The following is a 26,458-nucleotide window of genomic DNA, read 5'->3' on the forward strand; positions in this document are numbered from 1 at the left end:
AGAATCGGGTTAATTCACATCCGCCGTATGAACTAAATCCCAGGGACTGTCCAAGCTAAGCACAAGAAAAAAAAAAAAAAAAAACAACTCCGGAGTCCCAGGCAACCCCTGGGCACTGGGCAAACCGGGACAGTTGCTTCCCGGCGGCTGGATGAGCTCCAGGTCCGATGCCCTGGGAGCTGGGAAAGCAGCAGCAATGAATGAAGTTGGCTGCACACGTGAGCAGCCAGAAGAGCTGAAGCGTCCGCTCGCTTGGACTCCACCCAAGCCCCCGCGGCCCAGATGGCTCCTCAGACTCCGGCCAGCTGCGAAATCCTGCAGCAGGTCTATCTGATGGTAGCTGTACGTGTTCAGGGGTGGCAGGGCATGGGGAAAATATTAGAGAGCAAGGAAAGGCCCGGAAACGAGATGAGAATGCTTTACAGCGAGGACAAGAGGAGAATCCACGTGACCCGAGACTCCCGTGGCAGCCAGCCTCCGGGACGGACCCCCGGCATTGAGCCCCTGCTAGCCACACGCTCATGCAGTTTTGCCCTGCAGGGCATAGAGCTAACTTGTAAAAGCAATTGGACAGCATGGCCATGGTGACGTAGGACTTCCCAGGTGAGTCACAGAGCCAACGAGGCCTCTTGCTGTCGCTTTGTGTACATCACTTGCTTGGGGCAAAGCCAGTGCCACGTGTGAGGGTCCCCCAGCAGCCCTGTGGAGATGCTGAGGCCTCCTGCCAATGCCAATGGCCATTTTTTTTTTTAATTTTTAATTTTTTTTTTTTTTGGACAGGCAGAGTTAGACAGTGAGAGAGAGAGAGAGAAAGGTCTTCCTTTTTCCATTGGTTCACCCACCAAGTAGCCACTATGGCCATTTGAGTGTCCCGTGTGGGAAGCAGATCCTCCGGCTCCAATCCAGCCCTCTGCCACTGTAAGCTCCCTCAGTGCCTTAGGCTAGAACTCAGCTCAGCCACTTTAGACAGAGCCCCCCCGAGGGTCAAGGACCCAGATCTGCAACCTGGCCGCCAGCAGGGCCACCAGCAAGTTTCATTTTGCCTGCCAATTTCTTTTCATGGCAATTAGCCACCAGCGTCCAAACACCAGGACATTCTCATGGAAATCTGGGTATCCAGCACCCCCTGAAAAACAGTTCAAGACAAGCTCTTCCACCCTACAGGTCAAGGACAGACCTTCAGAGGGCCTTCAGAGGGTCCCTGCGCTCCCCCCAGCCCCTGCCATCTCTCCACCCAGCCCACATCACCTGTGAGCCCACTGAAGTCGGTGATTCTTGGCTTACAGACCAGAAACGTTTCATCAGTGGAACTCAGAGCACGGTCACCGGCCCAACATAGCGGCAACATCACCTGGGAACTTGCTAGAAATGCGAATTCTTGGGTCTCCTGGGAAACTCAGGTGCAGCCCATGGTGCCTATTTCAAGCCGGTGATTCTGATGTATGCTATCACCTAGAACCCTTGATTGGCACAAGCAGGGCTTCTCACCTGTGGAAACCACTGTCTGGGTGGGTGTCGTGGCAGCGGGGAAAGCCACGTTTGCACACCAGCATCCCATGTGAAAGCGCCTGACTCCTCTGCTTCCGATCCAGCTTCCTGCTAATGTGCGCTGGGAGACAGCAGAGGATGGCTCAAAGTGCATGGGCTTCTGCCGCCCACATGGAAAACCCAGAGGGAGTTCTGGGCTCTTGGCTTTGGCCTGGCCCAGCCATGAGTATTGCAGGCATTTGGAGGCATGAGCCAGCAGAGGGAAGATCTGTCTCTGTCACTCTGCCTTTCAAGTAAACAAGAATAAATAAACTGGCGAAAAAGGAGGGCGGGGAGTGGCAAGAGGACCCATTTTCTGCTCTTCAGCAGGAGGGGCTCTGCACGTCAGACCCAGCCCCGAGCCCGGCCAGGAAGGCCCTTGGTCTGCTCCATCTGCCGAGCTGCCGGCCACGAAGCTGGACTCTCCCCGCACTCCCACGGGTGGGGCGAGGAGCAAGCACCTGGAGACAATGTAATCCCGAATACACGGCTCACCTGCCCTGTCACCCAGCACGAACACAAACAGTAATACAGTTGGGGTTTCTTTATGTTTTTCTAAAGATTTATTTTTTATGTATTTGAAAGGCAGAATTACAGAGAGAGGGAGATAGAGACAGAGAGGTCGGTCTCCCATCTGTTGGTTCTTTCCCCAAATGCCACAACAGCCGCAGCTGGGCCAAGCCGAGGCCAGGAGCTTCCTTGTGGTCTCCCACGTGGGTGCAGGGGCCCAAGCACTTGGGCCATCCTCTACTGCTTTCCCAGGCCATAGCAGGGAGCTGGATCAGAAGTAGAGCATCCAGGACTCGAACCAGCACCCATATGGGATCCAAGAGTCTCAGGCAGTGGCTTTACCTGCTACGCCACAACACCAGCCCCAGGCACGTGTCACCAGCAAAGCCCCTTGTCCTCCTTTCACAGTTAGGCAAACCCAGTAGCGACTTCAGATAAAAATACTGAAGCGTCTACAATGAGAAACACGCAAATGGATTTCTAAGCTCTCGCCCGACTTAGGAGGGCTTGGCAGCCATGGGGAGTCTCGGAGCGCGGGGCAGCTCTGTGCTGAGAGGACATGGCTGCGAATATTGCAACCTGATAACTCTCACCCAGAAAACCCACCACGCAGTCCAGGGCCGCGTCTCCACCCCCGTCCTGGGGTTCTAACTCGAGTTGACTCTACTTCAAAGGAAGGAGAGCTTGTTTGGCCAAACAGCCAGGGAGCATTGGTTTCAGGAATGTGACATGCTGTTAAACCACAGCCGGGTACGCCTGTGGCTGCTGCGATTTTCCCAGGATGAAAGTTTCACTTTCAAAGGAAAACATGGCACCATGTAAGCCGGAGAAACACGAGGTACATGGTGTCCGGTGGCCCCAAGGACCTTTCCGTCCCAAAGCGCACCTACTGTGTGTCAGTACGTCCCCGGGGGGAGGCCGGGAGAACGAGCGCCATGGATGGGACTGGAACAGCGAGGTGCATTTCCCGAGTTTGAGTGGCTTTCCAGGAAGTGGAGAACAAGGACAGTTGGGAGGGGCCTGCGCCGTCAACAGCGCAGGGCCTTGTGGGAGGCTGGGGGACCCTAGAGAAGGGGCAGGCCTCAGCTCTCCCAGGATCTTAGGGAGCTTCGAGAGCAACGCAGGAGCTGGAAGTGGAAGCACAGGCCACAGAGCAGGAGAGAGGCACTGGACACGGGGCCCTCGGGGCCTCCAGCGGTCACCTGTCGGGTCCCTGGGCTCCCACCGCCCCCTCTGGCTCTGAGTGCTCACCATGGAGGCAGAATGCCGCCCGAACGGTGGGCGGCCATCCTAGCTCCTTCCATTGCTGTCAGGCTCCGTTTCCAAGTCTAGTTGGTACTTAAGAAACTGAATTAATTCAGAAGCAAATTTCATGGAATCCTAGCGGTTTAACTCCGTCAGGGAACTGGGACATCATTTATCCCAACCTCACCTTCCGTGTCGTGATCCCTATGGCGGCCTGGTTATCCGGCTTTGTATTTGTATGCCCCCACGGACAGGAAGCTCACTCTCTCACAAGAGAGCCTGTTTCACCCCCCAAAGGGCTCTAGCTACTTCAAAATGTTCCCCGCCCAGGGCACTAGCTCCTCCCTCCTTCTGTCACACCTCCCGAGCACAGGCTGTCTGAACCCGCATTTCCCACAAGGCCCTTGAACTCGCTGCAGGTGCCACCGCAGCCATTCCACATGGCTGTGCTCCCCAGCGCTCGGGTGGGCGGGGCCCACGGGCCAGGTGAAGCTGATGGGCACGTTGACCCAGGCCCTTCAACAACCTGCTGCCTGCTCCCCGGACACTGCGACTGGTTTTTCCAGTGGAGTGAGAGAAGCCCAGGCCAGATCAGGGACAGCGTGTGGGACGCCTCGGCCAGCTGGCCTCCGAGACCACAGAGGGACAGTGGTTGCTGCAGGAACTAAAAGATGATGACCCCTTCCAGAGGGGCCAGGCTGCCTTGCCCACGCCTGATGCTGAGCACCTGCAGTGCACTGGCTGGTCTGCAGCCTCTCTCTGTGCTCAACGCAGGCCCTGTGCCAGGGTCTGTGGATGCTGGGTTTCATGGTCACTGGTGGCAAAACCAGTGGGTCCTGAGCTTGGCATAGAAGGGAGAAGCCCGCCCCCTTGTGGACCTCTGGGGGGTGGCAAGGTGTGAAAAACAAACCACAGCAATAGATGAAGTCTGGGGCCGGGAGGACACACACAGCCACTTCCTCTTCCTGCTACTACTTCACCAGTCCCGTCTGGCGGCCTGGGATAGAACTGCTGTGCGCTGTCACAGAGTAAAGGAGTGGTGGCAGGGGACATGAAGGGAACTTGGGAAGTGGAGACCCCTGAGTCTATTTGGTGACAGCAAGTTGAGCAGGTTTTCTTAGCTACTGGAAAAAATCAAAGGAAAGGGGAAGGAGTTGTGGAGCAGCCTGCATCCCATTTCAGAGTGCCCGGGATCAAGTCCTGCCTCTGCCTCTGCTTCTGATCCAGCTTCCTGCTGATGCGCCCGGGAGGCAACAGATGATGGCTCAAATACCAAGTCTCTGCCAGCCAAGCGGGAGGAGGCCCAGTAGGACTGCCTGACTCTGGCTTCGGTCTGGCCCAGCAGAGGGAAGAGATCTCTTGCTCTTGCTCTCCCTTTCAAATAAATAAACATCAATAAAAAGTAACGGAAACCAATACCCGACACCAGGAGGTCTGCCCTGGCCCTGGCCCTGGCCCTGTCTGTGTGGCCCCAGGCGGATCACAGTCCCTCTGAATGCTGAAGCCCTGGACTTTCACATCCCTGCCCTGACCACTGCTTGTCCCTAGCAACACCACATCCCTGATTAAAGAGGAGAGGGCACAGGAGGTGGCAGGAGCAAAAGATGTCATCAGAGGAGAGGCACAGGGCAGCAGCTTGGCCAGCTGTGCAGGCCAGGCCAGGGCCGTGGAGGACACAGCACCCCTCTGTCACTGCATCAGGGCCCTGGGAGCCACGGGATGATTTCCACAGGGGGTCTCCCCTCCTGCCCCAGTGCTGGTCACGTTTACATCATTACTTCCCTGGGTGGACACAGGGGCAGAGGTGCAGGTGCCATCAAACATGGCTGTGACCTAGGACTCCTGTCTGTGCTGTACAGCAGCCCACAGGCACCCCCCACTCCCCCACTCACACACTTCTGCCTGCCCACCCGCAGCACTAAGTGCGTTATCAGTGACTGAGTTTTTGACGTATTTTTGAGGTAAATCCTGTACTACTCTGTAACCGATGAGTGCAATTGAGCTAAACGCAGCCCTGGGAAATGCAAACTTGCAAAGCTCTCCAGATTTTAAAAAAAAAAAAAAAAAAGATGGATTTTTTAAAAATTGAATTACACGTTATAATGGCTCAAATTTCTTACTTCACTATGCTCCCAGGGACACACGCCATGAAGTCACCAAAGAGGTTTTTCAAAGGTGAGCTGTCCTCCAGCATGCTGGAAAGATTTAAGGAGAGGAGGGATCATCTTTGCATGCTATAGAATTCTAAAGCGTCAGCTGGAGCTATATAAGCTGGTGTCATTTAAAAAAAAAAAGTAAACTGGCCTTATAAGGTCATTGGAAGCTTTAAAAGTTATTATGTAAACACCACTTAAAAACCAGAGGACTCCAGCAACCAGTACAACCCCCGTTCTGCTATGAACTGAAGTCCACTGGAATACGTGAGTCGGATCGGAGACAGAACTCAGTGCAAACACCTTTTCAGACCACCCGGTTTGCACAACATTGCCAAATTCGAAAATTGTAATGAAAATTTTAAAGTCCAAAACCTACAAGCCATCAGAGGCTCACGCGCAGATTGTGCCATTGCAGAACTGCAAATGTGCTTGCGTAAGCACGCCACCGAGGCAAACCTTTCTGGATGGAGAGTCTGGCCTTCAGTTCAGAACGTGGCCACACCAGGGTCAGAAATGTGACAAAACTGCGCTTTCACGGGGGTTAGCCAAGGTTCACAGGGTCATGACTGGGCCATTTTATCAGTCATGTCAGGCTCACACCCTATTGCCTGGGACAGATAAAAACTTTATCTGTCAGTTGGCTAAATCTGCTCCTCCTGCTTCGTTTTGAATAAAGAAAACCTGGCTCGGCTTATCTAAGGGAGAAGCCGGCTTTCCCAACAGCGTTTTCATGTGCAACTTCTGCGGGGAGGTGGCGAGCCAGTCGGTATGAACTGTCCAGAACCCCAGTGACTGCTTTTGCCTTATCTAAAACCTTCCTCTCAGAGAACACTCTTCTAGCACTTTCCAACCACAGGGATGTATTCTGTTTATTAAACACTGATGGGAGGTGTTAGATTAGAATGATATTTCTCAAAGGGTCACCTTTTCCAAATCACCTTCCCCAATGGAAAGCAAATGGGGAGGGGGCAGTCACTAAAATGAACTTTGATAGATTTTCCAAATAGGAGATCTAATGACCATTGTAGAATTCACAAGATGCTTTCTGACTGTTACAAGAGGCTTCTGGGGGCATAATATTTCTTCTTTACAGACAACAGACATGCAGAGATGGCAAATGTCCCCAGGCAGACATTTAGAAATCTGATCAGATCCACTAAGTAAAAATATCAAACGAGTGATTGTCCCCCAACAGAAATCTGAACTACAAGGAAGGTACCTTCAAATTTTACTTTATTTGGAAATTATACAAATTCATTATTTTAATATTTTAAAGACCATGGTACTGTGGTAGAGACACATAAATATTACAATATACATTTAGAAATTAAATATAATAAAGTCCACCCGACACTGTATAAAAACTCATGTACACTTGGCATCAGCCCGGGGTTTGAGGATTCCTGCCCGCTAGGGTCCTCCCTGGAAGTGAGTGAAGCTGGCAGGGAGATTGTCCACAGGGTACACGGTGGGGCTGGTTTTCATCGTAGGAGGTCCATTTAGGAGCTGCCAGTCACAGTGCCTGGCCAGCTCCACTGTAAATATTTTCAGAAGGATTTTTGCAAACTCTTTGCCCACACAGCTCCTAAGGCCTCCTCCAAAAGGAATGAAGCTGAACCTGGACGCATCCTCGGGGTGCGGCCGCAGGAATCGGTCGGGGTTGAACTCCTCCTTGTTGGTGAAGACCTCGGCCACGTCGTGAGTATCGCAGATACTGTAGATAACATTCCAGCCCTTGGGAATCTGGTATCCCTGCGAGAGATTATGAAGTCCCAAGGGCTGACAAACTGGAATTTAACTTGCAACAGCGAGAAGCGATCAGTGATACGGCCGGGGGAGTCAGGAGGTAAGAGAGGGAGATAAAGGGGGAGAGAGGGAGATGGATTCAGGTGGTTGAAATGGGTGTCCGCAGGGGGCAGGGCAATGTTATCAAAAGCATAAGGAATTCCAGCCAGTGTACAGGGAAGCAGAGGCAGGTTTTTAAGCCTCAGCAGGAGAGGGGGAGGGGCAGGGAGTGAATCCTTAACTTACATTGAGTTCAAAGGTCTTCAGAGCCACCCGGAACCCTCCCGGAACTGGGGGGTTCAGCCGAAGGGTCTCCTTAATGACACACCCAGTGTATTTCAGTTGTGCCAAAATGTCCACGTCCAGCTTGTTGTCCGGACCGCTCTTGCAGAGTAAGCCCTGTGGCAGCAGTCACACACAGGGGAGCAGTCACTCTGCGCTCCAATCAGATCCGCCCGCACACCTAAACCGCACTTCATAGGCCGCTAGCCCCAGAGGGCCTCCGCAGGCGGGCTGGGCAGGTGACAGCAGCCAGCGGCCATTTGCCTCCACTGCCCCAGCCCCAGGCCCCTATTTACAATCCCCAGAGAAGGCTGCGAGCCATTTAGCTCAGTTGCGGACGACTCCACCGTGGCCTGCAGAACTCTGTCCGAGGTGGGGGAGGGGTGGGGACACAAGGTCAAGCCTTGCTCGGGGGGAATCACGGCCAGGAGAGCCTACTGCTACTCCAGGCAGAGTCTCTCCGCTCATCCCCCGCACCCTGTGGCCCCGCACTGCCAAAGTGGGCCAGGGGCAGCTGAATTCCCCCTAAGCCGACAGGGGGCCCCAGAGGTCCCCTACCTTACTCTTCAGCTCCTCTCGCACTTTCTGGAGAACGTGGGGGTAGAGGCCCAGGTAAGTGATCAGAGACGTGGCCGCACTGGCCGTGGTTTCGTGGCCTCCAAAAAGGAGTTCGGTTGAAGATTGCTTTAGCGCCTAAGGAGGAATCCAGACCCGCAGCTTCAAGCGGCTGCACGCTGCGTTACCTAGTGCGTGACTGCTCGGACCCCGACTGAGGGGCCTGCAGGGAAGGCTGGAAGGGCTGGCAGGACCCCAGGGAAGGCTCCACCTTCCAACAGAACGCCAGGTCCTTTCGGGAAGGCGAGGAAGGCGCCGCGCCAGCGGCGGCTCCCCCTGGGAAAGCCTTCGCTTTATTCCCTTCGCCCAAAATTCGCCACGTTTTGGCCAAGTCTTTGACACCTGGCCAAGGCTGGGAGATGCTCCTAGCTGCGCCGCCTTCCTGGCCCGGCTGCCCCCTCGAATTTGGAGACGCCACCGCTGGTAGCTGGGCAGGCGGTAGGCTCCGGGGGTGGGGGTGGGGGACCGGGAAACGCTCCGGGACCGAACTCGGCCGCGCTCGTCCGACGCCGCCGCTCACCTGCATGTCCAGCCGCTCTCCCCGCTCCCACGAGTGCTCGATCAGCAGCTGCAGAGCATCTTTGCAGCCGCCGTCCGCCTCGGCGGCCCGCAGGCGGCAGATCTTGGCGCGAATGTTCTCCTCGATGCGCGCGTGAATGAGGTTCCGCGCCTTCACTCCCTGCGCGCAGAGAGCAGCGCGCGGCGGGTGAGCAGACGTGCGGCTCCCGCGCCCCGCCACTCCGCCCCCGGAAGGCCGCCCTTACCCGGTACAGCCCGCTGAAGGGCACGTCGATGGGCAGCGAGAAGAGATTGCGGGTCATCTCCTCGAAGGCCTCCACCAGCTGCTGCTCATCGTCCCCGTCGGCCGCCAACCGGGGCTCGCAACCCAGCAGAATGCGCATAGCGATGCGGAACATGAGGCGCTTCACCTCGGGGTAGACCAGAAGGCCGCGCTCGCCGCAGTTGAGCCACCGCCCCAGGCAGCTGCCCACTTCCTCGGCGATCACGGGCACGTAGCACTGGAGCGCCTCGCGACTGAAGGCCCGCATGATCACCTGCTCCCCGAGGAGGGCAGGGCGTTAAAGACCCTCTCCCTGCCCCCGCTCGCCTGCCGGGGTCGTCTTGCGGACACCCCTGGCCACTCCAGCCCAAGCCAAGTCCCGGCTGGCAAGCTAAACTGGTGCTGGGTGAGGATCCTGAATGCCCCGGCTCAAGGGGTCCCCTCCCAGCGCGGGCGTCGCCGCCGCGCCCTCACCTTCTTGCGCTGCTTGTGCGAGGAGTCGTGCAGGTTGGAGAGGCAGCCGGAGCCCAGGATGGTGCGCACGGACGCAGGCCAGTGCACCGACACCAGCCGGTGCTCCCCTAGCAAGATGCGCCGCACGTTGTCCGCGCCCATCACACGCACCGTGGGCCGGCCGAACAGATGTGTCTTGTAGATGAAGCCGTATTTCCTGCGCTTCATCTGCAGGAACTTCCTCCGCTAGGCAAGGGAGGCACAGGGGAGAGGCGGGCGTGAGGGGGCGCCGGGGAGCGCCGCGCCTAGGGCTAGCTTTGCTCCAAGCCGCGGTCGCCTCCCTCTCGGGGGACGCCTGCCCTGGCTTCAGCGGAAGCCCAGAGCCGAGCGTTGACTCCGGGGAAGCGTCCTGTCCCGCCCCGAGCTCCCTTACCTGCAGCACCATCTGCAGTGTTTCCCCAAAGAACGGGAAGCCCATAGTCCCAGGGGGCAAAGGGAGGGCGCAGCTGCGGTCGCGGCTGCTCACGCAGTACAGGTCCCAGAGCTTGATCGCGGCCAGGAAGAGCAGCAGCGGTAGCACGAAGGTGCAGAGCGCGCTGGCCAGCAGCGCGGGGAGCCCCATGGCGCGCCGCGACCTCCCGCGCCACCTGCCGCCGCCGCCAGCGCTCCGAGCCCCGCCGCGCGCCCGCTTTATAGGCAGCCCAGGTTGCTGCCCACGTTACCTTGGTCAGACAAATTAGTTCACCCAAAGTTCATCTTTAATTGCGGATTGGGCCCCTGGCTCCTCCCCCCGCGAGGCGCTGCCCAAAATCTTTAACCGTTTGTTCCGCGCAGAGGCAGAGGCGGCGGTGGTGGCTTCCCTGCCAGCGCGCCTCCTGGGGTGCGGGGCTAAGGAGCAGCCTCACTCGCGCCGAGCCCGGAGGAGGCTGCGGCGGCGGCGGCGGCGGCGAGGTGGCAGCGGGGCTCCGAGAAGCGAGAGTTCCAAGCGCTGAGCCTCTTTGGCGCTCTCTTCGGAATCTCTCCCGCCCGGTCCGACTGGCCGCCCCGGCCCGAAGCCTCAGTCGCTGGCGTTCCACTTTCAGGCCGCGGCGCGGGCTCCTTTCCACCTGCCGGGGAAGCAAGGACCAGTGCGTTCAGGAATCGTCCCGCTGCCTAGTCCCACGAGTGGGGAAACTGAGGTCCAAACTGCGGAGCGACACGCGGGCCTCCCGACTCTTCCAAACAGATCCCGCCGAAGGGTCCAGGGCCAAGATCCAAGCGAGCGCGCGGGGAGGCAGGTATGACCGGCGGATCCTGGACCCCAGCTTCCCAACCCCCGCGAAGGGAGCGGCACTCATCAAGTCTTGGAAGGTCCTATGTAAGGGTCCGGAGAGCCCCCAGGTCGCCCGCTGGTGCAGGCCTGTGTAAGCCGGCTGCCCAGCTCCGGTGCGCAGCAGGGACTAGAGGGCCGACTGATCTGCGGCTGGGCAGTCAGCCCCCGAGCTATTTCTGCCACGCCGGCGGGATTCCGAGGCCCTGGGGCTGGCAGCCCCAGCCAGGCAGCGGGAAGCAGCGAGCCGCCTCAGCCCTGGCAGGATGAGGCAGGCAGAGGAAGGAAAGCCCAGGAGTCCTGCCCCAAGGCCCGGCTCCACTCGTGTGACCCGGAGAAGGCCCCACACGTCCTTGCGCCTGCTTCCTCCTCCTTGGCATGGAGGCGATCACTCCCAACCCGTCCCAACCAAGGCCTGGAGACTCTGGTTGCAAATGCTCTTCCCAGCTCCAGACAGGTTAGGCCGCCTTGTGCGGGTGGGCTGGACGCCGGGTGTTGCAGCCTGCCTTCCTCTCCCGGCTCCCACCCCGTGGAAGCCACTGCCCTCACCCAGGGGAGCGAGGTGCTGCCCCAGACTGAAGCTAGGCCTCTGTGGACCCCTTGAGAGGGTTGAGGGAGGCACACCGGGAAAGCGGGCCATCTGCATCTCGCCCAACGACAGGCAGCTGCGCCTGCAGCCCACACGTGCGCTGAGCACTGCGGGACGCGCACATGCATTCGCCGCTTCCCGTCTGGCCAAGCCACGCTGCTTCGGACCAGTCCGGGCCACGCGCTCCGCTGGTTCCGGCGCTGGGGGCACCTGTGGCGAATGTGACAGAGTGACATGCGTTTGTTTAGAAACTGAACGCTGGCTTCTGGCCGAAGCGCGCCCGCACGCCTTGGGAGACGTCCCTTGGAGACAGAAAACGCTCTGAACCCGAGAGCTGTGAGATCCGTGGCCCTCCCGCTTGGTCCCAACCCCAGAAGAGGCGGGATAAGCCTGTGGAGGTCGTGAGGACCCGCCCGGTTCCAGCAGCGCCCCTAAGCCGGGGTCGCCACCGGGCAGCTTTCAACGAGTCATTGTCCTCCAGAAGCCTGCCTGGCCTGTCAGGGGCCCTGGGGAGCGGGGCTCTCCCACTCGCATTTCTCCCAGCAATCTGGGGCCTCCAAGTTGTGGGCGCCGGCAGGAACTGGGGTGAATCGCGCTGGAGGTAATTCTCAGAAATCCTGGCCCGCCCCTTTCTGGACAGCGCCTCCGGCCGGTGAGCAAAGCCCGCGAGCGGGGGCGTGACCTGGGGCCCAGTCCCAATCCTCGGGCCTGACCCGCCTGTGACCCCTGCAGGCCGGACCGTGACATCCGAGTGAACCCTGTGGGGCCATCTCGCCAAGTTCAGCGCGCGCGCCAGGTCACAAGAAGAGCAAGTCCTGCGTACTGCAAATTGCCACGGGGAAAATAATATTTTAAAAATCTGCCCATTCAGACCGGGGCCGGGTGGAGGTGTGTGGCAGGAGAGGATTAAATATGATGGCGAAAGATCATTAAAGACATCTTGGGGGGGTGGGGGCGATAAATTACCAGCCAATAAGAACTTTGATCTAGGAAACTTGCCAAGCTTTCTTGGGTGGTGGGTGGGGAGGGGGTGGGTGGCTCCCGGGGAAACAAAATGTTTCCAGTGTGTTTACAAGACAGCCTCCCTGTTGGGAAGGGGTGAGCCACGAGGACCCAGAGGTAGACAGGAGGCAGAGCAAACAGGCCCTTGCCTCCCTCCCACTTTTTCCTAGAACCGAAGTCCGCACCCCCCTGCCCCCGCCCTCCGCAGGCCACTCCCCTCCCCCACTTAATTTAGCCATAGGCACTGTCCCCAGCGCCTGTCGCCACTGGACTTAGTCTCACTCTTTTCTTTGCTAGTTTATTTCTTGTGTGCATCCTTTGTGAGTACAACTGGTCCAGGGAGGCAAGGACCATATCTACAGCTTCCCGCAGAGAACAGGAGCCCAGATATTCCTTAGGATGACTGAGAGGACCTATCAGTGGGAAACTCCAGCCAGCCCTAGCTAGGGGGGTTACCATTGTTTCATTCGGGGACCCCAGAGCCGGGTAACCAGGTCACCCCGCCCACCTACCAGAGGCCCCTCCTCCTACCCTGGAGCAAGTCAGTGTCTCCTCCCCAATTTCAGGAGCACCTGAAGGCAGGTCCCACGCAGCCACCTCTGCACCCCTGGGCGCGGGGAGCTCAGAGCCTGTGACCCAGGTGGGGAGGGTTACTGGCAGTCAGCTCAGTTCCGAGGACCCCTTGTGCTCCCGAGCTACCAGCCCTGAACCCCCTTGCCCTCAGGCCCCTGGATCCACCTTAAGCATAGGGTCAGGAGGGCACTGGTTTCCTTCTGGTTCACCAAAGGGTCAGCTCTGGTGTGGGCCACTCCCCCCCCCCCCGCCGCCCCGCTGCCCGGGCCTGCCAGAAGATGGGTCGCAGGCTGCTAGGAATGCTGGCACATGGGGCCGGCGCTGTGGCATAGTAGGCTAAGCCTCCTCCTGCAATGCTGGCATCCCATATGGGCACTGGTTCGAGTCCTGGCTGCTCCACTTCCGATCCAGCTCTCTGCTATGGCCTGGGAAAGCAGTAGAAGATGGTCCAAGTCCTTGGGCTCCTGCACCCACGTGGGAGACCTGGAAGATGCTCCTGGCTCCTGGCTTCGGATCAGCCCATTTGGGGAGATGACCTTTCTCTCTGTCTCCCCTTCTCTAACTCTGCCGCTAAATAAATAAAATAAAATCTTTAAAAAAAAAATAGGAATGCTGGCACAGAGGCTCTCGGGCAGACCGTAAGTCAAGGTAGGGATCATGATGACAAGGCAAAAGGGCAAAGCCCTGTTTGGTTGCACTGGTCCAGAGGCTGGGGTTAAGTGACATGGAGAGTAAGGGGGGAAGGGGTCCAGGAGCCTCATTGCTGGCTCCCAGGACAGGTCATTTGCTCGTCCCTCCTGGATCTCCTCTGTAAGGGGATGTGAAACTGCCGAAGCCCACCCAGCCACCCCCACCAGGTCCCAGCACCACGTGCAGGAGGGCAGTTCCAGGGCTTGGCGCTCTCTAGGTATACGCTGGTGTGGGTCCTGCCTGGGCCTTCCACCAGCCAACAGCTGCCCCGCTAAGCCCTAGGCTTCTGGCTCAACCAGCAAACTAGTTGTTGGCCTTCCTGTTTTGGGTACAAATACCTCAAATCCCTCTGCTTATGTCTCAACCTCCCGGGAAAATAATCCGGGCTCGAGACATCTCAGTGTGCCTATTCTCCCTGCATACAAACGGGAAGATTAAATGCGTTCCTAGAGTAGGAATTTTTCTTTTCAGAAGTCGCCAGCAGAATCCGGGGGTGTTGAGCGGCTTAGAGTCCTGGAAGCGCACACAGCTGGGAGTTTCCGCCCAGAGCCGCGGAGTGGCCAAGACGCACGAAGTCGGGGGCCAACTGCCTGAGGGCCTTCCGTTGGGCGCCCCCTTTACGTGTCGTCTTCTGGTTATGGCCCAAAGCCAGGCCAGGGACTCGCCTCTGCAACCCCGCTTTCTCTCAAGGGTTGCAGGTCCGCGGAGCGTGCGGAGGCCCCAGCACCGGTCAGCAAGGAACACACAGCCCTTCCCCACCCTGCGGCCCCGCGACCCACACATCCTCCCGGGACTGGTGCAAGGACCTCTACTTAAGAGGTCCTGGGAAGAGCTTAAGAGGCTTGGCCCACGACCATGGCTTCCTCGGGCGTGGGGCGCACAATGCACATGCCCACTGGTCGGGACGATTCTCCCGCGTGGTGACAGTGGCTCACGTTCTTCCTCCGAGTCCAGCACAGCCACGTCCGGCGAACGTCTGTTGGACCAGTGAAAGGGTGAACGGGCAAGCGACGATGCACTGGAGAGCCGCACGTGGGCGGCGCTGCGAGCGCGCCACAGCCACTGAGCAAGCCAGGCTCCACAGCGCCAAGGCTCAGAAGTGTAGCTCATCGCCCGCGGCCGAAGGCGCGAGCGGGTGGAAAAAGAGCCGCAGCCCGTCCACTGGGTGCACGATGGGCACGGTCTGCATGGCGGGGAAGGCGGGCGTGGCCAGCTCCCAGCGCGCGGTGCGTACCAGCTCCACAGCCAGCAGCTGGAGCACCGCCTGCGCCAGCTCCTGGCCGATGCAGCTGCGGGCACCGCCGCCGAACGGGATGTAATGGAAGCGACCGGGAGCGCCCCGCGCATCCTCACGCGCAGCGCCGAAGCGCTCCGGGTCGAAGCCCTCGGGCGGACTGCCGTACACCGCGGCCGTCTCGTGCGTGTCCCGGATGCTATACATCACGCTCCAGCCCTTGGGAATCTGGTAGCCCTGCGAGGAGGTGAGGAAACCGGCCTGAGTACCAGGCACCTAGAAACCGGGCACGAACACACCCCCTACCCCGAGCGCACCAAAACCGACTTCCGAAAGCCGGCAGGAAGGCGCAACCAACCGGCAAGTCTGGAGCGCGCTCTGCGTCCCGATCTCAGCTCCTTCACTCTGGGGTTACGTGTTCAACCTCTGGACCCCAGTCCCGCAACCGATCAAGTGAGGCCACCACCCGCTTTGTTGTGACAATTCGAAGAAGGTGTGGCATCGACTCGTGCTCCGGAAATGGGACGGGGTGGGGGGGGGTCTATTTAGGGCCCAGTGCCTTTGTCTTTTCTCTCCGCCCTTTGAGCACCTCTAAATGCTGGTCCTGCACCTAGCAGCTGCCTGAGTGTGGGCCAGGCGCATGGCAGGGATTCGCATTCTTTTGGGTCAGGTCACTTATAAAGCTCTTCACACAGAACTCATCCACCAACTGCACAGGAAGTTCCGATCTGGTGGCCAGACCTCAAGCTGGTGCACAGGGGAATAACGCTGGCGAGTCCTTAACTTGCTGGAAGGCTACCATCAGCAACACCCCCACAGCCTGCCTACATCCTGCTTTGTGGTGTCTCCCGGGCCCCGTCTATCGCCTCGGCCTCCAGGGGCTTCTGTATTCCGGAAGCTCGTCTGGCTCTCCCAAGGTAGAGAGTGTGCAGTGGCTGCTCAGGGGGACAGACCACCTGGCGGAGCTCCCTCCCCTCTAGACCTGCAACCTGGAGAACCAAGCCCCTTCCCTGTTACTCTGTAGCACACCCCAGCGCCTGCAGAAGCAAGTCTGAGGCCCAGGGTTTAGCACCCAGACACCTGTAAACCCCCACCTTTGCGCTGTTTCCTGTCTGGGGTGCGCTCTCACCCAAGTGGCACCACCCAGCACTAGCGATCACGGTCTTCCGTGCACCACGATTTCGGGAAGAAGGTGCGGGTCCCAGCCCCCTCGCCCCTCCTCGCCGAGCTCTTCGACCCAGTCCCCCTGACACGCTGTGGTGGGAGGAGCCCGCTCGGCCCGGAGGCGCCCTGGCACCCAGCTGGCTTCGGCGGGGCCCGCAGCCACAGCCTTTCGCGCAGATGCCCCCAGCTCGGCAGCAAGAGGGCGCCAATTGGCGCCGCCGCCGCACCGCACCGCACCGCACCGTGGAACCTCGGAGCGGGAAGGGACCTAAGCAGTGGCCTACAGTGGCGAGGAAGCGGCCCAAGGTCCTACGGGGATGTGGCCAGGCCTGGGCTTTAACCTTGCCGAACCCAAGCCAGCCGGACCAGAGAAACTACCGCTGCGCTTTCCTGCAGCCGGCCGTGGCCGGGCTGGGGGCAGGTAGCACGGGTCGGTTTCTCGATCCTGTGAGCGGGCCACAGAGTGGGGATCCAGGACACGGGAAGGGCTCTTTTGTTCTCCACTCAAATTCACTGGTTGCGACGGGGTTACCGCTTGAAAGTTTTGATTCTAAAACTCGACGTGAGCCGCCCCTGGCCGCTGCGGAAAGGCGCGGAGTCTGGAACAAGACGCAGCCCATTTTACAGGCCGCAAAGCTGAGGCCCTGTAGGGACAGGGGAGCTCTCGCCGCCCGCCTCCCCCCACCCCCGGGCGCCGCGGGAGGCCGGCGGCGGGGCAGGCGGGACGCACTTACGTCGAGCTCGAAGGTGCGCAGGGCGGTGCGGTAGCCCCCTGACACCGGCGGCAGGAGGCGCAGCACCTCCTTGACCACGCAGTCCACGTAGCGCAGGCGGCCCAGCGCCGCGAGGTCGAGGTCGGGCGCGCAGCCGCAGTCGGGCGGGGGTCCCGCGTCGTCCCCCGCGGCCGCGGGCGGGCAATCGCACGCTTGCGCCAGCCCCTGCGCCAGGAGCTCCTGGCGGATTTTGGCGATGGCCGCCGGGTGCTGCAGGAGCAGCAGCACGAGGGACGTGCTGGCACTGGCCGTGGTGAAGAAGGCGGCGAAGAGGAGCTCCACAGCCGACTCCTGCAAGACACCGCGGCCGGCGCCGAGTCCGCGTCAGCAGAGTCGCCCGGAGCCCTGGCCTGGCCCGGCGCGGAGGCGCTAAGGACTCACTGCGGCGCAGGGTGCAGCGAGCGGGCCAGGTGCTCGCGTCGCGGCTCTGGGCGCTACTTGCTAACGTCCGTCCGACAGCTACCGGCAGAAGCATTCCCAGAGGCAGTGCTGGGGCTCACGTGCGACCCCGCAGCGCTTTAAGGTCTCCCCAACCTATGGGGCCCCTCGCTGCTCTCCTTTACAGATCATAAACTGGGGGCCGGCACTATGGCGCAGAGCCACCGTGACCTACCACTGCAGCATCCCACGTGAGCACCGCTCCCAGCTGCTCCACTTCCCATTCAGCTCCCTGCCAATGCGCCTGGGACAGCATCGGAAGACGTCCAAGTGCTGGGGCCCCTGCACCCACGTGGGAGACCCGGCAGAGGCTCCTGGCTGCAGCCTGGCCCAGCCCTAGCCCCTGTGGCCCTTTGGGGAGTGAATCAGCAATTGGGAGATGTCTCTGGTGGGTCTCTCTCTAACTGCTCCGAGCGGGGCTCAAGGTCCCTACAGCGAGCCTGCCCTGCCAGCCGTGGTGCTGAGGTCTGGTGTCCCATCTGCCTAATGGCAGGCTCCCAGCTTTGCTCTGTGCCAGCCCCAGGTGGTGACCCATGCAAAGTGCCTCCTGTAGATGCCGCCATGGCTTCACCCCTAGCTTACTGGATAGTCCCAGTGAGTCCCCAACTCTTCCAGACCTCGTCTGTCCACAAAGGGCACCCTCTGGCTCCAGTCCTCCGGCCAGCCCCTGCCCCGCCCAGTGCCTTCCTCGGGAGCTGCAGCCGGTGGCACACAGACCGATTCTTGCCATCACAGGAGGAAGCACAGGGCTGTGATCCGCTCACCACTGCATCTCCGTGTGTGGAACGAGTGACCTGGTTGGACGCTCTCTGTCCCCCCCCCCCCGCCCTGGACAAGATGGGGAGTTGGGATGAAGATCCAGCATCCTCCCCAGCCACACTGAGCCGGCCTGGCCTTCCTCGGATGCCCAGGACAGACGCGAAGCTCCCTGGCCCCTGGGTCCCTCCTGGGAACCTGGAGGGTGTCGTGTGCCTGCCCACTTCTGTCCAGGCAGAGGGACCACCTGCTCCTGCTCATGCACCAAGCGCCTTCGCAGCCCACGGCTGTTCTCACCCACCAGGCTCCAGGGCTCAGCCTCATTCTCTTCCCTCCGCCGACTCCAAACCACCCCAGAAATCAGGCCATTCCTGGAGTGCAAACTGAGGCAGAGCCCCACCCTCCAAGCCAGGCCCAGGGAAAGGATACAGGTTGCGGGTGCAGACTGAGGTCTTCCCACCTGGAACCTCCCCTGCCTTTGCCTCTGCCTCAACCCCAGCCCCAACCTCTCCACTCCCTCTGGGCTTGCGGCAGATCCAGGGACCATTCCAAAGCTTCTCCCCCCCTCCCCTGTGTGTGCCCGAGGTGTGGGGAGTGGGTGGGAGGGGTGTGTCTAGGTTCTCCAGAAGATTCTGTAATAGCCAAACAGGTGCAAGGGCCAGGTGCCACGGCAGCTCGCCGATGGAGCGGGACCTGGGAGGAAGGGGGAGCGGAAGTTTGATCCTGAGACCTTTGGAGTTTGTAGCGCCCCGGGCTTCACAGGCGGAAGGAATGGCAGGAAAGAGGGCGTGGAGGGTGAAGAGCCAGGATCTGTAAGGAGGTCTGGACTCCAAGCCTCCGGGGCTCCTACTGAGGACAGTGCCCAGCTACACAGCCAGTGGGTGGGGACTGAGTCCTGACTCGAACCCAGGACCCCTCACCGGTGCAAGTGGCTCAAAGTGCAGCCCGGCAGGAAGTGGTTCCAGGCGAGAGCAGGGGTTTAGAAACCTGCTAGGGATGCAAGAGGTCAGGAGAGAGGCTGCCCAGCACCTACCTTCAGCTCCTGCACCGAGGGCTCCTGGCCCAGCTCCCTGGCACTGTGAATGATCACGTCCAGGGCGTCCCCCGGCTCCACAGCCTCGTTCCCCTGCAGCTTCTCAGCAATGGCCTCCTCTAGGTGACGGTGCAGCTGGTCCCGCGCCCGGATGCCCTGGTGCACAGGGAGAGAAAGTGGGGTGTGGCAGGAGGGCTCAGGGAGCCCGGGACCAGGCCCTGGCCACCCACCTGGGGCTTTGCTGGCTCTGCCCAGATCCTGGTGTTGAGTCTCCTAGCTTTGCTCTGTGCCTGGCACACAGGAGGGCTCAAGAAATGGTCAGGAATTTGTGTGCTGTCCACAAGCACCTGTGTCTGATCACAAGGCAGGCAGCGGCTGGCCTCCCGAGGGAGGGGGCTGAGCCGTCAGGGTGGAGTCAGCCTGAGTCAGGCAGACAGAGAGCAAGGGGCACCCTGTTGCACCTGGGAACTAATGGACTACAGGCAATGCACTACAGGCATTGTCTCTGTAAGCCGGTGGAGTTTGGGGTGCAAGCATGGCAGGGGGATCCCCCTGAGGGATCCTGCCTGGAGTTCTGCAGCCACAGGAGCCAGGGTTCAAATCCCATCTCTGCCCCCTACTAGCTGTGTGAGCCCAAGTCCTGTAACCTCTTTGACCCTTGGTTGTGTCAATAAAATGAGGATAACACTTTGCAGGCTTCCAAGATTAAGTCAGAAAATGTATCCAAGGCAATCACAGCAGGTCTCCTGACACGTGTATATATATTCGTTTTATTCAAGTGACTAAAAACCGAGAATCCACGCAGTGAGCAGCCCCAGCTCAGGGGCACAAGGGGCGGCCTAGGGGAAGAGGTAGGGGGAGGGCGAGGGTCCCGCCCTTGGCTCCCAGGGCGACGGGCGGCGGGCGGCGGGCGGGGACTGGGCACCTAGCACCTACCCCTGTCGGACCCTGGGCAGCGCCGGGCTGGGCGGGGCGTGCCTGGGCCCTCGCGCTCCCGCCGGCTCCGCAGCCAGCCCGGCTTCCGAAGAGGCGCTGGAGGGGTCCGACCGGCTGGCGGGACGCCCTGCCCCCCGAGACCCAGACGCGGGGCGCCTGCGGCCGCTGACGCCACAGAACGTCCGATCAGGCGCGTCCCAGAGAGGGTGTGTGACCCGTCCCTGGTGACCCAGCGAGTCAGAACAGAAGCCAACGTTGGCGCCCCACGCTGCCTCCCCCGCCCCCAGCAGAGGTGGCGCACGGGGTGCGTCGAGGGCCCGCGTCTGCATCTGGGAGACCCTCGAGTGCGGCGGCCCAGGAGAGGAAGGGCTGGGGCTGGGGCAACAGTACCTTGCGCAGGCCGCTGAAGGGCACGTCCAGGGGCAGTGAGAAGAGGTTCCCCACGAGTTGTTCAAAGGTCCGGGCCAGCGCGGCGCACTGCATCTCATCCAGCCGCAGCCCCAGGAGGATGCGTGCGGCCATGCGGAAGGTGAGCGCCTTGGTGGCCTCGTAGACGGCGACCGGACCGCGGGCCGCGCACCAGGCGCGTACCTCGCGCCGCAGCGCCCCCTGCAGGCGCGGCACGTAGCGCTCCAGCGCCGCGCGGCTGAACACGCGCGCCAGGACCTGTGGGCAGCGCGCTGCGTCAGCGCCCGGCCCCTGTGACGACTCCCGAGGAGCCAGAAAGCCAGTTTGGGCCCTGCCCCCGCCCTGCGCGGCTCGCCTCTACACCTGCTGGCCTTTGCTCTCGCTAAGCCTTCTAGTTCTGCTTTATTGTACACAGTCCTCCCCATCCAGCTGCCACCTCCTCTACGAAGTCTTAATGACGCCTCTCTAGGTTAGAACCTCCAGAAACCTCTGTGTCACAGTCACAGATGATGGTACGTAAAGGAGCGCTTTAGGGGTCGGCGTTGTGGCCTAATGGCCTAAGCCGCCGCCTGCGAGGCCAGCGTCCCATGTGGCTGCATCCCATATGGGCTCCGGTACGAATCCTGACTGCTCCACTTCCGATCCAGCTCCTGGCTAAGGAGCCTGGGAAAGCAGTGGAAGATGGTCCAAGTGCTTGGGTCCCTGCACCCTGGTGGGAGACCCGGAGGAAGCTCTTTCGGCCATCTGGGGAGTGAACCAGAGGATGGAAGACCCCTCTCTGCCTTCGCCTCTCTGTAACTCTGCCTTTCAAATAACTCTGCCATTCAAATAGAGATTTTTTTTTTTTAATCTTTTTAACCTGATCCTGACCTCAAAAGCCGACCGAGGAGGTTAAGGCGGCTGGCCCGCAGCTATCTGCTAGCTAATTAGCGAGGGATCCTGCTCGGGCTCACAGCCCCCCCCCCCCCCCCCCCCCCGCCTGGCCCAGCCCTGGCTCACAGCAGATGCGTAGGGACGGGGTTCTAACGGTGGAATGGCCCATTCTCGGTTTCCGCTCACCTTGCGCCGCCGCCGATGCGGCTCACCGACCGCGCCGAGGAGCGTGTGCGAGCCCAGCAGGATGTGCGCGCTCTGCGGCCACTGGCTGCGCACCAGGCGGTGCTCGCCCAGCAGGATGGTGCGCACGTTCTCCGCGCCGCTCACGCGGATCACCGGCCTGCCCAGCAGGTGCGTCTTGAACACTGTCCCGTAGCGCTCCCGGCGAGAGCTGTGGAAGCGCGAACCCTGCGAGGAGCGAGGTGCAACGTGCAGCCACAGAGTCTCTGGGCCTGGCCGGGGATGAGACCCAGGCCTCCCAAAGGCCTCTTGGTAACTCCCTGCTGCAGGCGTGGCCTTGCAAAAGTGGGTCCCCGGTGGGCCTCGTAACTGCCCTGTGGGGATGTCGGCGCGCCCGCTCCCGTTGGTGAGAACCTCCAGCTCAGAGTGGGGACGTGGGCGCAGGGCTTGTGCTGACGCGCGCCCCTCGTTTCTCAGCCTATGCCTGCAGGACACATGGTGTCACGCTCCTCAGACCCCTTCCTAAAGCCCCTCTGTTTATCCCCGCGATGTGTCGGGACGAATTTAAGTTGCTCTGGGGACAGCGTCGGCACCGGGAGGTCCCGTCTGGCGAGCAGAGGATGGCTAGAGCATAGGTTCGTGCCCAGCCCAGACCTGGGCGCTGGGAAGGCGCTGGCCACCAACTGCGGGAGCACCGAGGGTCAGGAGGGTCCGGTGGGAGCCTGGGAGGGGGGAGGAGGGCGACGGGCAGCTCACCTGAACTAACCAGTGCAGCGTTTCGCCGAAGAAGGGCCAGCCCATGGAGCCCTTGGGCAGGGGCAGAGCGGAGGCCCGGTCCCGGCTTAGCGTCCAGCGGAGGGTCCAGAGGTGCTGGGCCAGACTGAGCAGGAGGCCGGCGCACAGGAGCGCGGTGCCCGCGGCGCCCAGAACGGACAGGCAGCTCAACCCCCAGGGGAACATGACGAGCTGTGCGGGCCAGGCCGCGCCGAGTGCAGGCTACGCAAGAATTGGGGCTCCAGCAGCGCGCAGTGCTCACCTGTCACGTCCGGCAGAGGCCTGGGGGTTGGGGCCAAGCCCGAGGTCTATAACCCCGGACTAGAACTCTGATCTACAAAGAGCGGCAGTGGAAGGGAGGCTGCAGTGACCCTGTGCCCTTAGGGAGCATGCCTTCCTCGAGGCCGGCGCGCTCGGGGCGCTGCCCCAGTTCCCGGGTCCCAGAGCCAGTCCCTTTCGGGGGTGCCGGCTTCCTTGGGGAATGCTCACGCTCCGCACCCCCGGGGCACCTCCCACCTCCTCCCGGGAGCAGCACTCCCTGGCCAGAAGCAGCGAGGCAGGGCAGGGAGCGAAGCAACTCACCGGTGTTGCCTATGGGGGCCGCGATCACCGGGCTGCAGAGACCCTAGCCCCACCTCTCTCCCTCCCGCAGTCGCTTAACCCCGGTCGGCCCACCTTGGACACGTTTATATAGACGGCGGCTCCCTCCCCACCGGCCCGTGCGGGTTCCCACAACGTGACGCGTCTCTGCATATTTATAGCGCTCCACGCGGAGTAGCGATTGGAGGCGGTGGGCAGCGGCGCGCTCACCGAGGGGCAGCAGGGAGTGGCAGGCGCCGCAGCGCTCGGGGCTGGGCTGGCGGCCGCGCCCCGCGCACGACCTCGGGCGGGGCCTGCGGTTTCGCGCCACAACTTGCCAGCGCTTCGCGGGAGCTCGGGGCCGCGGTGCGAGCCCGGAGGCCCGGGCAGACCCGGGCTAGCGCCTGGGCCCTGGTGGCCGGCTCTCTGGGGTGCCCTCCCCATCGCCACTCCGGCGTTCAAGGACTGGGCTTTCTCCCTTTTCGCTCTCTTTGAAGGGCATTGTATTGGCAACGAAAAGAGCCTGCAAGGGATGGCGGCTGGGGCCACGATTCTCCGACCCCTACAGTCCTCCGGGTTCGCTCACTGAAACGCTTCAGGAATCCTTCAAAGGACGGCGGTGTCCCTGCGAACCCAGGAGTCACAGAGACGCCCCAAGCCCGCGAGAAGGCGCTCTCCGCGGGCTCTTCTCCGGCGTCAGGGGCTGAGCGCCGTTGGTTCCCACCCTTCTCCCGTCCGTCAACCCTCGGACGGTTGCCTGTGGGGTCTAGGCTCCCATCTTGAGGGCCCCAAATGCCTCAGGACCCGCGCGCCCAGCTCCCCGCTGCGCAGCCACCCGTGGGCTGCCCCAGGCATCTCTCCGCATCCCGAGACGCCTCCGCCACGGTGGGGGAGACAGGCCAGGTGCCCGAGAGGGCACAGCCTCGGAGCGATCCCCTAACTTCTAGCTTTTAGTGTGCCAGAAGAATTAGCCGCGCTTCTCACATAACACGTTTTAAATGTGCAAAATGCTTTAGGAAAAGCGGTGGTCAAGAGAACAAATGCTTATTTTTTGTTTTGGCGCCACTCCCATTCCAATATCTGAGGAATAACGTCTTTTCTGAAGGAAGCAGTTTTCAATCAGGAAGCTCTGAGGAGATGCAAAAGCAACGCATTTTCAACAACTTGTCCAATCTTTTTAATGCTGCATCCATCACAAAACCAAGAGATGTACATTAATTCTTTGTGCTTATTTTACAGAGCCAGGTATATCGTTTCTTACAGGTGTAAACCCTGAAAGCGCAAAGCGAGTGTTCAGCGTAAATACAACGTAGGGAGAATAAAGGTCAGATCTGTATTGCCACGTGGACCCCAATACCTTACACAAAGGGCAGTGAACAACTGCAGGTTCTCCGGCGGGTGTGCACAGCCAGGATCTGATGGAGAGCCGCTGTTTGGGGACAGTAACCCGAGCCCGGTGGACTAGTGTGTGCAGAAACCCACTCCCCCAGCGCCCGCTGCACAGCAAGGGGTCCCAGTGGGCTCCTGTCCACTTCTAACTTGAACCAAACCAAACCAGTTCAGTGGGGTCAGGTACAAGCAACACGGTTACAAATTTTAACCCTGAGGAACAGAAACAGCACATTTTAGAAACTCAAAACCCTTTCTTCCTATTTAGAACTGAAGTAATTACCCAAGCAGAACAAACAATGCCCATTCTTACTGAGTTGACTTTGATTGCAGGGAATTTTAATATTTGTCGTCTTCTCCCTCAGAATCAGCAGAATTAGAACTTTTTAATATACTTAAGTCACACTGAGATGAGAACAGAAGGTGAAGGTGAGAAAATGACAGTAAAGTACTCCCGTTATCAGACACGATTGCATTTCAAACCTCAGGAGCTGATGAAAAAAACAAACTTATCAAGTCTAAATAGAAAAAATACATACAAGTGGAGGCATAAGGTTTTTTTAATAATGCTTTTAGAATCAATTTTACATACAATCTTTGACGTGATTTATATATTACAATTTTACCCTTTTCCTTCTAAAAGTGAAAAAAGTCACATTTTCCATATATAAAATAGTAATCAATTATTTAAAAAACATACAAATGATATTTACTCCTGTTCCCTTCTAAAGCCCTCGTCAGCATATTTCTGCATTCTGTGACCGGCCAGCCACGTGAAGTCTATGTGTGCTGGGACATGCCATTCACCAGACTTCTCAGCTGCTTCACCACTGTCTCTATCAGCTTTTGTTTGTCTCGATCATTCTTCCGGAACTGAGTAAATATATTGTTCTTTTTGCTAGTATCCTTCATCCTAGAAACATATGTGAATGAAGATTAGAAAAAGAAAATTAAAAGCCACGCTGTCACAAGTGAAATATCCTGGCAAGCTCTGAATTACCTTACACTAATCCTATGCTAGAAAAATCTACTTCAAAGAAAATGCGTATTAACGAAGTTATGATACAGCAACCAGGTGAAAAAATTAGCAGCTTTATTTTATATTCTAGACAAAGTAATGTCTTTGCATTAGTATGTAAATCTGAAAGCTGTACAGTTCTTTAACACATCCTATAATCCAATATCATTCTATAAAGTATGTTAAAATACATATCCTCTGAACTCTGTAAATCACATTTATAACAAGAGGAGATGAAAAGAAAAACAGCACAAGAAAATTTAAAACATTTTTTCTTTGCCTGAGTGATATTTCATGACAGTGCAAATTAAATTTACATTTTAACAGTTTTTTTTTGGTCCTTTTAAATCAGCTATAACACATATATTTTGAAATGGGGGAAAATAAGAAAAGTTTAATTAAAAAATTTAAAATCATAATGATACACTGGGTAAAAAGAAAGTCTGCTATGTAATGAGAGGGAAAGGTAACATCTAAACTTGTATTTAGTTGGACAAGATGCACCAGTAAATTCTGTTAATTAGTTTTACTCTATTACTTTTTCAAATCCCATATTTCTGTAACTACAAAGAATACGAGTCTATCATGGTAAGATTTAGACAGCACTGGTGGCAAACATTACAACTCCTGGCCACATTTTTTTTTAAAGCTCCAATTCTCATCTCTATTTTCAGTAAAAATATTTATAATGTCAGTCAAGCCTGTAATTCACAATACAATAGGAAAAATGTTTTTTCCACATAAGTGTAAATAGCAATTGGATATGGAACTATACCAACTCTGCAGAGCAAAAAAGAAAGAGGCTTATCTTCTGGTCATTAAAATGGACTGAGCTTTCAAACTTCATCTAAACAATCCTCCCTTGGTGGAAATTTCTAGTCCTTCATTGTATCACTGAATCAAAACATTCTAAAATGGTCTTTCTGGAGGTTTTTAGAATATACTCACTTCTCCAAAAGAGTAAGGGCCGTGTTTGGATTCACTCGAAGGTACTTAGAAGTTGGCTGTCCATAATCAGCCAGATAAGTAGACCAATCCCAAACCATAAATAGGTCAAGGAGCTGCGGAAGATGGGGGAAAACAATAAATCAGCTTTTGATTTTACACAAATCATATGCTCTTCATGGCACATTTTCATGTGAATTGCTTCTCAGATGGTACAGAATACAGAAATTCATTTTTAAAATTATCAACTGTATTTCATAACTAAAATAGTATACATTTATTTTACTTTGAAATTGCTAAAATTATCAGGAGTTGCTTTTCTAATAAAATGCCTGGTTGCATTTTTAAGAAATAGGAAAATAATGAAAACACTGTTTCATTATACTAATTATACTTGCATTACCATTTGTATTGATGCATAGTTTAATCTTTACACAT

General features: G+C 58.3%; 3 protein-coding genes across 3 annotated transcripts in view; all 3 read right to left on the reverse strand.

Annotated features, from left to right (window-relative positions):
* Positions 1-6,654: 6,654 nt before the first annotated feature.
* LOC133775864 (cytochrome P450 26A1) lies at positions 6,655-10,013 on the reverse strand. The gene is made up of 7 exons (XM_062214344.1): positions 9,788-10,013; positions 9,376-9,600; positions 8,885-9,175; positions 8,641-8,799; positions 8,064-8,198; positions 7,470-7,622; positions 6,655-7,190 (listed from the first exon to the last, which is right to left on the reverse strand). The coding sequence occupies exons 1-7, from the start codon at positions 9,974-9,976 to the stop codon at positions 6,849-6,851; spliced, it is 1,494 nt and encodes a 497-aa protein (XP_062070328.1). The 5' UTR covers positions 9,977-10,013; the 3' UTR covers positions 6,655-6,848.
* Positions 10,014-14,610: 4,597 nt separating this feature from the next.
* LOC133776390 (cytochrome P450 26C1) lies at positions 14,611-22,275 on the reverse strand. Its single transcript, XM_062215328.1, has 6 exons — positions 22,072-22,275; positions 21,319-21,543; positions 20,242-20,517; positions 18,916-19,071; positions 16,650-16,979; positions 14,611-14,988 (listed from the first exon to the last, which is right to left on the reverse strand). Exons 1-6 carry the CDS (start codon positions 22,273-22,275, stop codon positions 14,611-14,613), a joined length of 1,569 nt encoding a protein of 522 aa, XP_062071312.1.
* Positions 22,276-23,837: 1,562 nt separating this feature from the next.
* The window catches only part of EXOC6 (exocyst complex component 6), a 188,924-nt gene continuing 186,303 nt past the window's right edge, over positions 23,838-26,458 (reverse strand). The window contains exons 21-22 of the mRNA XM_062214680.1: positions 26,024-26,136; positions 23,838-24,970 (exon numbers count right to left, since the gene is read on the reverse strand). Coding sequence (XP_062070664.1) covers positions 24,838-24,970; positions 26,024-26,136 — 246 coding nt within the window. The 3' untranslated portion in view covers positions 23,838-24,837. The remainder of the gene's footprint in view (positions 24,971-26,023; positions 26,137-26,458) is intronic.

The sequence above is a fragment of the Lepus europaeus genome, chromosome 17 (assembly GCF_033115175.1).
Source record: "Lepus europaeus isolate LE1 chromosome 17, mLepTim1.pri, whole genome shotgun sequence".
Classification (NCBI taxonomy): domain Eukaryota; kingdom Metazoa; phylum Chordata; class Mammalia; order Lagomorpha; family Leporidae; genus Lepus; species Lepus europaeus.